Below are 10948 nucleotides of genomic sequence, written 5' to 3'. Positions count from 1 at the left end.
GCCATGATAGCACAATTCTCTGATCTGGGTATTTGCAAACAACGCAATATCTATTAATTAGATTAAACTGCGTTCAATGATCCAGCGTAATAAATAATAATTAATATTAGTCAGTATAACTAAATTTTCTGCTTTTATTTTGGTTAAACAGCTAAGTACATATATGATGCGCAATATGAAAAAGGGTAACAAATAGATTTGTGTGATGTATGTGTTTTTATGATGTAAATTCATCAGTAACTGCTATTTTCTAAATATGCAGCGTCGTTTTCATCAACGGGATGTAACATTATACAGACAGACCTTTTAATAATGTATGGATTGCGCTGGACGCTTGATATGATTTGTTTGAGTTGTTATATGTATGTGGTTACATGATACCTTTTAGGAAGTATCTAGACGGCCACAAACGATATATAATGAAAAATATACGGCTACAAGTTTTTGACGTGACAACGTCTTATAATTCGATAGAGCCGGCTGCACGCACGAAAAAACATGACTCATGCGGCGTTACCTCGCTCTGAGGCGTTCCATGTAAGGCTTGAAGTGCAAGCGAGAGCGCGGAACGAGCGACAAAGAAGCACAATCGGCCTTTGTTGTCACGTTCAACTATCGTCAGTAAACCGACTTTACAGACAACCAATTTTTATTAGTTTTTAAAGTTCCTTAACCTAAAATTATTATTAAGGTTCAATTTTTTTTAATGGAAGTGTCAAGTATACTTTAGCCAAGGTAATTCCTTAGTAGCTCAGAACGAAATATAATCATTCGATTATATTTAACAGAATCGACCTCATGTAGTAGGTACTCGTACTTTACACAAGACGGTTTATTCCGAAATCCGAACAATAATTTTTGCGGGCTGCAACTCGTTTTCGCTTACAACATGATGTCCAGTGTCATACTAATTTTAGTAGCTTTATGCTTTATAGAACACGATTTTAGTTTGATATAGCTCTTCTATAGCTACTAATTTAGTTAAAAATACTTAATATGTTAGTCTCATTAAAGAATACAACAGAATAACATAATATTATGAGTTGTAACATGATAACACAAGTGTAGTGATATTTGTCTGGCTCTTGTGTTTATCAAGCATACTAATTATTATTATGGATGGTATATAAACTATGAAAAGGCAGAGGACTGAGGATACTTATATAAATCTATTTGTTATCTTGCAATATTTTAACATATTTAATGTTTATCCAAAAATGTTATTTGTGTATAAATACTGTATGAGACATTAATGTATCAATTTGTATAACTATTATAATTTTATTGTAACTATCTATGTAGTTTAGTTTAAATAAATTATATTTACAGTACATTAAGACTTTTACTGTTTTAATTTTATTGGCTGAGTTTGGCAGATTGATACGGACTCTTGTAGAGTCTTTATCAATCGACCTATTTAGATGTATTATCTAAATAGTACTTGTTGCTTTTTAATATCTGAGGTATGTAGGTATACCGGTGACACCAAACTTCTTGAATACTCTGAAGGGGTGTAGTACCGAGTAGCGTCGCATGCTTGGATGAAGTCGCATTATTACCTTCTGCAATACACATATTTCCTAGTGCAGAGGGTAGGAAACTCGATCTTGTACATAAGTTTAAGTTCAAATTAAATTTTAGTATTATACAGTATTAGTAAGGATCAGCGAGGAGCGGGAGCTGAGCATATTATATACCCGCGCACGCCGCGCGTATTCTTTGCGAGGCGGAGTAAAGGGCTTTATTTAGTGTACCGGCGCGATCATGAACTTCATATAATTCAAGACGTTTGACATCACCTTTATAGTATGCCAATAAATTTATACTGGACTAAATAAGCTGCATATATCTGTTATGATTCTGCTATTTTGGTAGGTTCTGATAAAGCTACAACCAGTACCTACTAGCTCAATGGCTACAAACATCTACCGAAATATTCCAAACATGTATGTATGTAGGTTGATCGAAATTTGGATGCATTTTTGTACGAACTTCCGATTCGGTCGAACAACCATGAACATCTAATCCCGACATTCCAAGTAAGAGCGCGCAGATTGGGTATTGAGTTAGCCTTGCTTACCTGCATTCAGTTTCCGCTCCCATAGTACTTGAAATATCGGAGTTGTTCGTACGTGTCAAATTCGTACGAAAACGTTCCAAAATGCTACTACCCATAGGTGGCAAATTATTGCGATTCGATTCGACTTTGCAAGCCTTGCAGAGTCGAATCGAATCGCCAGCTTTTATAATATCGTCCTGAAGTAGACATCCCTAAAGGTTGATCAAATAAAATCTTCTTGCATTAAAGAAGTTAGTGAATGTCATGATTAAAAATAGAAAATCAAGTAGAAGTTATGTGGGCTGCCAAACATGAAAAATTCCCGTGTCAATTCCTCAACAAAAATGTACAAAAATAATAATTAAAACTATATAGGCATGATTAACGATAAATCCCCGTCTTTATAGGCTTTTAGCATGTGTAAGTTTTACTCTCGAATATCCAGTAGTTATGTAGATTTGGGATTTGTAATTGACAGCTTTGTACAAAAGCCTGCATTTGTAGATTTTTTAGATAACGAAGCCAGCCTGCTACGGTTTACCTGCCACTATAATTAACAGTGTTTTCATCAAAGGTACAAAAGTTCAAAACTATTTCTAAACTATTTTAAGCCAAGTCTCCTGAAGTCAACAACAGGCATTGAACTTTTGTACAAAGTTGTTAATATTAATTTGAAAATACTATACATCGATGGAAAATACCTATTTTAGTTCATATCAATTCCATGTAAAATTAAAGAAGTTTTTTCTTTTAACTTTAGTATAATATAAAGGTAGCTGCAGGAGGATCATAATAATATTAATAAGTGATCGGACGATAACATGAGCAAGCAGTGTGAGTATCCACTCATACGACTTGTATACTATTATCCCTACTTTTTAATTATATCTTGGCTCATATATGTTTATATATGAGCCAAAATAAATGGTTTCATGAAATAATTTCGTTCGTTTTGATCCACGTTTACTACTGCTCAGCGTATAAAAACATTTTTTTGGGATTGTGTGTTACTAACGTGTAAGTTGTGTTTTAATTTTTTTTTTTAATATCTGTGTTTTGTACGTGGCTGATTTACAACGTAGGAAGCTGGCTTCAGTTATCAAAATGAATTTTAGTGAGACCATTCATTGATAGAGGATTTTCTTACAGAGTAAAAATTCAGGAGTAAAGATCAATGGCTCCTTCGATTCACCCGCCCTGCACACCGACTGCATCATGTACGCCAATTCGATGCCACCCCACGCCGCCGCCGTGTCAAAATCCAGAACGATGCTTACGAAAGACCACATCGAAAAAGATAAAGCCTTGTCGAAGTGCTGTTTCCATTATGAGAGACAGGGAGAAGGCCAAGGCTACGTGTGGCAGCTGCAACAAACTAAGACGTTCTTCTAGTCAAAAATCTATAGACCAGTTTCTTAAAAAAAAATCTAAAGAGGGAAAGATGAAAAGGAAGGATAGAATAACAGGAAGCCATAGTTACGCAAATTATTCCAAAAAACAAGGCTCTCGTCGAGCCGAGTCCGACTGTTGCTTGGGCAAAGGGCATAGAGGACGGCTTAAACGACCGAGAAAATGTTGTGAAATACTTTAATAATAATACAAAGATATCAGAAAACACTGTTCTTGTACAAAATGTTGAGAAATCGTATAACTTATTTCGATACCTTATTCTAACATAAATAAAAGCTTTGTACCTACACTTCGTTAATTTCTCTTATTTATTAAGTACCTACCTTTCTCATAATAATATTATGTACCTAGTCCTATTCATTAATATGTTTCATTATTCATAAGTGTAACATCGACCATAAAATTGTTTTACCTCCTACCTACCTTAGGTTGAATCTCTTTTGCACACAAAAACTACAAGGTCTGTTTTCGTCTGCAACACCCAATAACACAACCTACATATTTTTATAAGAGTTACGCTCCAGCTACACGCTCCGTCTTGCCTGCACAGTTAAATCTGCATAGGTAAGACCGAGAACTGCGCAGTCCAGTGTTTAGCAGCTTTTGGAACTGCGCGGGTACCGTCTTGCCGTCCACACGCACGAGCTTAACTGCGCAAACTGGCTTGTGCAGATAAGCTGTCAGGTAAGACGGAGCGTGTAGCCAGAGCTTAAGCCTTGAAATTTTGATTTACCTACAGAAAGTGGTTGTCAAAAATGGTAAAACAATTTTGCGGTGATTTTGAGGCTGCCATCCACTAGGTTCGCCGAGCTGAGTTGAATCGTGATAATTCGCTACCTATGGGTATAAATACAATACTAAGTATACTTAAATACAATGAGTAAAATAAATGGTTATTGTTACCATAGCTTCCATCAGCGACGCGCAGTGTGCCGAATCAATTAGTTTGTCAATACAAATTCCAATTAACGCGTTTCGGTTCGATTCGGCGCGCCTCAAGTAGACTTAATAAGAAGTTGTGTTCCAGCTGCAAATAAAAGCCTAGCACCCTGTATATCTGCACCGTCATGCAGTGTTCATAAGCATAGACCTCGACCCCCACCATGTGCGCAACCAGAAAAATGCTACAATAAAAGTAGGCGAAGTACAACGAGATGCCCTAGCGCCGTGGATCAAGTCGATCGGCTCGGGTCTGCTTGCGATTGTGCCAGGGTGCAATCAAAAGATTCGAGAATGAGTAACAAGAGGACGCGTAAAACGCACAAAAAACGTATGCAGAAAGTCTATAAGAAACGTTCTACGACATCGCGTTGGAGTAAAAAGAAGAAATGCTGTACAATATTGTAATAATTTAATACGTACCCACAGTATAAAGTACCGAAAATACAAGTAATATACAAACGTACAAACTCTGTTTTCATTGAAACCTGAAATCCCAATAATATAGTATAATTTATTCAAGTAAGAACTGTACAGACAAGTCGGTACCGATCAGTGTGGGTAAAGTAGCCCCATACTATCTTACGAGTTCTCACATGAGAAGGGTTTAGGCCATAGTCCACTAAGCTGGCCAAGTGCGGACTGACAGACTAAACACATCTTTATGAACATGATAGAGAATTCTTAGGCATGCCGGTTTCCTCACGATGTTTTCCTTCACCGTATCCAAAGCAAGTGATATTTAACTTTGAAAAGTTAAAGGTACGTGCCTGGGATCGGACCCTGGACTCCTCATAGAAGGCCGACGTCTCGACCACTAGGCTAGAATATGACCACTTCACCATTTGATACTGCCGACAACCGTTCATAGACTTCTTACGCTACCTAATTGACCCGTCTATTGTTGCTAAGGAATTGAAAAGAAATTATATCTTATCCAATGAAAGTTTTTATAGCTTTAAGTTCCCAGTTTCACTGTATAGTGCTCAAACAGGCTAGATCTCAGAGCCATAAAGTAAGTTGGAAAAAAGTCTACTCTATGGCTTACTGTGGCATAATAAAACGAGAAACCAAGAAAATATTGGTTTTATTTAACTGAAACGTTGACTCATTTGACAATAGTTAGATGACAGTTGTCTATGGAGGTACAGCGCGGAGGTCGCATCACCTCATTCTCCCCCGGTTCAGTTTTCACTCTCACTCCCATCAACCACAAAGTCCGCCAGGTAGGTGGGTAATTTTCGCGCCCTATTAGATTTCCTGGGAAGTCCAGTCCGAAGAACTGGCGAGGACGTTGACGGCTCTTCTACACGAGGCGACGACGAAGGAGCGATATTTTCAGGTGGAGGTGTGGAGTTATTTTCAGATGGAAACGTGAGGCTATCGTCTTCGGAGGCCGTTTCAAAGTTATCATCTCTACTATCATCAGTAGAACTGGGGAAAGGAGCCAATTGACGGTTTGATACCGTTGAGGTTTCTCCATTATCCCGTCTTATGAGAGAGTAGTAGGGATTGGTCTCTAGAAGCTCGGCTTCCTCGACAAGAGGGTCCGTTTTTGAAGAGCGGATGTTCTTCTTAACGAGGATCGGTCCCGGCGTGAGCCAAGATGGCAGTGAATCTCCGTTCGGGGATCTTCTAGGGTATGTGAAAAGTTTTTCGTGCGGAGTAGCGTTCGTTGCCGTACATAGGAGAGAGCGGACACAATGCAATGCGTCCTTCAGTACTACTTCCCAATTTTCAACCGATAATCCCTTTGACCGAAGGCTGAGTTGAATAGTTCGCCAGAGCGTTCCGTTAAGTCGTTCCACTTGGCCATTACCCTGGGGGTTATAGGGCGTCGTTCTGGACGAGGCTATGTTTGACTGCCGTAGAAATGATTTGAACTCTTCGGACATGAATGACGGCCCTCTATCACTATGAATGTAGAGAGGTTGGCCAAATGTCAGAAAAAGATCTTTCAGGCAAGTAATGACGGTGGCTGAGGTCATATCCTTACATGCGTAAGCAAAAGGAAACCGACTGTACTCATCAATAATCGTAAGTATGTACTTGTTGGCTGTTTCAGAAGGCAGTGGTCCTTTAAAATCTATGTTGATCCGTTCAAACGGCGACGTAGCTTTTATCAATTGACCCTTGACCTTAAAAAACCTCGGTTTTATTTCGGCGCAGGTAGGACACGAAGCGGTCATCTCCTTGACATCATTAGCTGAGTAGGGCAAGTTTTTAGATCTTACCCAGTGATACATTCTAGTTACTCCCGGGTGGCAGAGTGCGTTATGTAGTTCTTTCAACTTGTTTATATTCATGTAGGCGCATACGCGAGATAGAGCGTCCGCAGCAGCGTTTTCAGTGCCTGGTCTGTAAACTATATCGTATTTGAAGCAAGACAGTTCTAATCGCCAACGTTGAATCTTCTCATTTTTTATTTTACTGTTATGATTTTGATTGAACATGAAGGCTACCGATTGTTGGTCTGTTATAAGAAGAAAATGTCTACCAATCAGGTAGTGTCTCCATTTCTTTAGGCTCTCTACTATCGCACAAGCCTCTTTTTCGATTGAGGATTGTTTGCATTCCGAGTTATTCAATGTCCGAGAGAAAAAAGCAACTGGTCTTCCATGTTGCGTCAGTGTAGCCCCTAGCGCGAATTCCGAAGCGTCTGTTTCGACTGTAAACATTTCATTGTCGTTAATGGCTACTAGAGCGGCTGCCTTAATATCTTGCTTGAGTTCTTCAAAGCACTTGAGCGCATCAGGTGGCAACGGGAAAGTAGTCACGCATGTAAGTGGCTTTATTTTTTCGGAGAAACGCGCGATCCATTTAGCGTAATGAGCAAGCATCCCTAGGACTCGTTTTAGTTCACTAGTTTTAGTTGGAGCGGGAAGCTCTAGAAGAGGTTTTAGTCTTTCCGGGTCAGGACTGATTGTGTTATTTTCAACAGTATATCCAAGCAAGTTGATTTTAGTCTTATTGAAAACACTCTTCTGTTCGTTTAGAGTTAAATGAAATTTATTAGCGGCGTCCAAAAAGCGTTTTAGATTGTGGTCATGATCCCTTTGATCTTTGCCGCAGACGGTTACATCATCTAAGTAGGCAAACGTTCCTTCTAATTTCTCTTCAGTTATGATGAAGTCCAGAGTTCGTTGAAAAGCTGCAACGCCATTAGTCACGCCAAATGGAATGCGTGTAAACTGGTACAATTTGCCGCAAGCTTCGAAAGCTGTATATATCTTTTCATTTTCTAAGATGGGTACTTGATGATATGCGCTCTTTAAGTCGATTTGACTGAACACTTTAAATCTTGATACGTTGTTCACGACTGATTCTATGCTTGGCAAGGGGAAGGCATCCAGTTCGGTGAATTTGTTTATTGTCATGGAGTAATCAATGACAAGTCGTTTTCGATGAACTCCTCCTCCCGCTACGAGGACTTGAGCTCTCCAGGGGGAAATGCTTGTTTCAACGACCCCGTCTTCAAGTAATTTAGACACTTCTTCTTTTATGAAGTCCTCATCTTCCTTGCTGTAGCGCCGGCTTCTCACGACGATCGGTCGAATGTTTGGCGACAGATTTGTAAATACGGAGGCTGGTGGCACCGAAGCTTGTAACACGTTGCATATCTCTAAAGGTTCGCCAGGCCCACCAAGATTGAAATGAATGCTCGAGTGATGTTTGAGCAAGTCATGGCCGATGATGACGTCGGCACAGAGGTTGTCGACAACTAGAAGAGGTGTTTGTTTATAAGTATGCTTATTCATCGTAATAGTAGCAAAGCAGACACCTTCAACAAAGGAAACTTGATTGAGAGAAGCGAGATTGACTGTCTGCTGGCAGGGTTTTTTGCGTAGTTTCATTATGCGAGCAACTTTACCATTAATAAAGCTGACCGAACTTCCTGTATCGACGAGAGCATCAGCCTTGTATTCGTTGACCATGATTGGAATTGTTGCACTCCTAAGGCTCGAAGGAGAGGCAGCAGAAATAGCTCCACTGTAGAATTGGTCGTTGTTAGGGGTTGTAGGATCTTCAACTGTCGTGGAGTTCAAGTTAAAATTGCCCGATCTACAGACGCTTGCGAAGTGTCCTTTCTTTGAGCACTTTTTGCAAGTGGCTTTGTTGGCTGGACATCTGAACCTTGGATGAAGACTCCCGCCGCAAAAGAAGCAGGGTTTAGCCGGAGGTGGCGTGTTCGGGGCGGCTTGAAAAGTTCGTGACGATAGAGCCGCCACTAGATTTTCGGATTCCTTTACCCGTGAAATACCTTGCGATATGGCGGTGAGTTGCGAAGAGCTAATACCAATAGTAACTGCATCCTTCTCTGCCGTTTCCAGAGCTACGGCTTGATTAAGTGCTTCTGAGAGAGTGAGTTTAGAGTTTTCTAGTAACCGCTCGCGAATCCTTCGTGATAGTAAGCCGGATATGAGAGCACTACGAACTGCTTGGTCTTCATGCTCTTGGGCTGTGACGTCTTCGAATTTACAATCTTTCGCAGAAAGTCGGAGAGCTCTAACATAGTCAGAGATCGTTTCGTCGGCTCGTTGCTTGCGATTGAAGAGAATGTGTCGAGCTAGAATAGTATTTTTCGGTTTGACATAGATGTCTTCTAGAACTTTCATCGAATCTTTATAAGTGGAGCATGTTTTGATATGCTTATAAATCGATGCCGATAAGTGGTTAACTAGGATCTTACGCTTAAGGGAGTCCGGTACATCTTCGGTAATCTCTTCTGCTAAGAAGCTTTCGAATGTCGATTTCCAATGTAGCCATTTTGTATCGGAGTCCGCGACATCAGGCTCGATGTCAAACTTATCGGGTCGCAGATATCTTAACAGCGAAGGCTTGCCTAGTTTTTCGTCAGTCATTCTCAGTTAAATAAATTGTGGCATAATAAAACGAGAAACCAAGAAAATATTGGTTTTATTTAACTGAAACGTTGACTCATTTGACAATAGTTAGATGACAGTTGTCTATGGAGGTACAGCGCGGAGGTCGCATCACCTCACTTACATTTATAATTTTTTAAGTTATTGTTCTGTGATTTTTGTAGTCTGTGGTCTGTGAAGTGGATGGAGTGGTTTCGCAAATTTTTTTTGCAATTTATTTATTTAATCATTAAGGAATAATGTATGTAACGTGAAACGTCTGAATAATTCTAATGAACTAATTAGGTATAAGATTACTTTAGTGCATAACTTAGTTTCTTTAAATGCACTACGCGAATTGAAGCTGTCCCGGATTATTGACGTTTCGTAGTCTGATAGGCTTCCGAATGTCTGTTTGTGTCGGGCTGTAAGAGGGTGTGCGGTGTTACGGATATTTAACTTATTTAGAACATTAAATTAAATAAGTTTTAGTGAAAAGTGCATAGGTGTATTTTGATATGTGGTTCAAATTAGCACTGATGTGGCAAACCGGATCGCACCTACATGGTGAAAACGTGACTCTTTTTTAAGGTCAGTATCAGATTTTCTTTTTCTTGTATTTTACTTTATTGTTGTACTTACTTAATTTAATGGAAAGTTTACCTATTGAGTTATTGATATTATTAATTACATTGATACTTGCCATTTATGATTTAACTTAAATTATGTTTAAAGTAAGATCTACTAAATATTTGCAAGCACTACAATTTGATTTCATAGTTAGAAAGGAGTTATGTGTGATTTAAGTAATTAAAAACCACCTTTTTTTAATAGTAAAGGGAAACATGGTGAGGAATCCTGCATGCCTTAGAGTTCTCCATAATGTTCTCAAAGATGTGTGAAGTCTGCTAATCTACACTTGGCCAGCGGGGTGGACTATGCCCTAAACTTGACTTTACTTGACTTTACATGACTTGATTTACTGTCTTTTTTGGTATAAGTTTATTTTATTTCCAGAAGCTTAGGGTACATTGTCAATAGTTAGGAAAAAATGCTTCCATTAACTTATTGAAATTATATTCTCATTTTTTGAAAGTGGCTATCTTGTGAGTAGTTCAATTAATAATAAGTAATGTTAATAGATCTTCTGACCCTGTTTTCTGAGATCTGACTAAGACATGTAGCTAAAATTATCAGAAATTTTACCATTAGTTATTTAAAAATCAGTTTTAGTTATACTCCAAAATAATGTAATTAGTGATTGCAGTCCAAAACATTACTGGAGCAAGCTGCCAGTCAAATCAAGATGTTAATCATTTACTTAAGTACATAATCTTCATTTTTGTTAGTAATATGCTTTTTTCAGGAGCAGGAGGATTCAATAGATTTCAAGTTGAAAATTGATTGTGGGATTATTTTACTTATTATAAAAGACTAGCTGATGCCTGTGACTTTGTTGTTGTGAATTTAGTTTTTAAAAATCCTATAGGAATTCTTTGATTTTCCTGCATAAAAACTAGCTTATGTCACTCCTTGGTCTTTAAATATTCCCATCACATCAATCCATTGCTCTGTTGTGACGTGATTGAAGAACAAACAAACATACCAATAAATCAATAAACTAACAATTTCACATTTATAATATGGTTAGTGATTATGATTACTCTCATTCCCACAA

General features: G+C 38.6%; 1 protein-coding gene and 1 long non-coding RNA gene across 2 annotated transcripts; one reads left to right on the top strand and one right to left on the bottom strand.

The window, feature by feature from the left end:
- The first annotated feature begins 2279 nt into the window (after positions 1-2279).
- On the top strand, positions 2280-3758 carry LOC123868581. The gene is made up of 2 exons (XR_006796661.1): positions 2280-2479; positions 3209-3758. It is a non-coding gene; the product is annotated as an uncharacterized LOC123868581 (long non-coding RNA).
- A 1834-nt stretch (positions 3759-5592) lies between these two features.
- Positions 5593-9270, bottom strand: LOC123868482. The gene has a single exon (XM_045911022.1). The coding sequence runs from the start codon at positions 9268-9270 to the stop codon at positions 5593-5595; it is 3678 nt and encodes a 1225-aa protein (XP_045766978.1).
- Positions 9271-10948: the final 1678 nt, after the last annotated feature.

Source organism: Maniola jurtina, chromosome 9, assembly GCF_905333055.1.
Source record: "Maniola jurtina chromosome 9, ilManJurt1.1, whole genome shotgun sequence".
Lineage (NCBI taxonomy): Eukaryota > Metazoa > Arthropoda > Insecta > Lepidoptera > Nymphalidae > Maniola > Maniola jurtina.
Note: the sequence above shows the minus strand (reverse complement) of the source record. Positions and strands in the feature narration are given on the sequence as shown.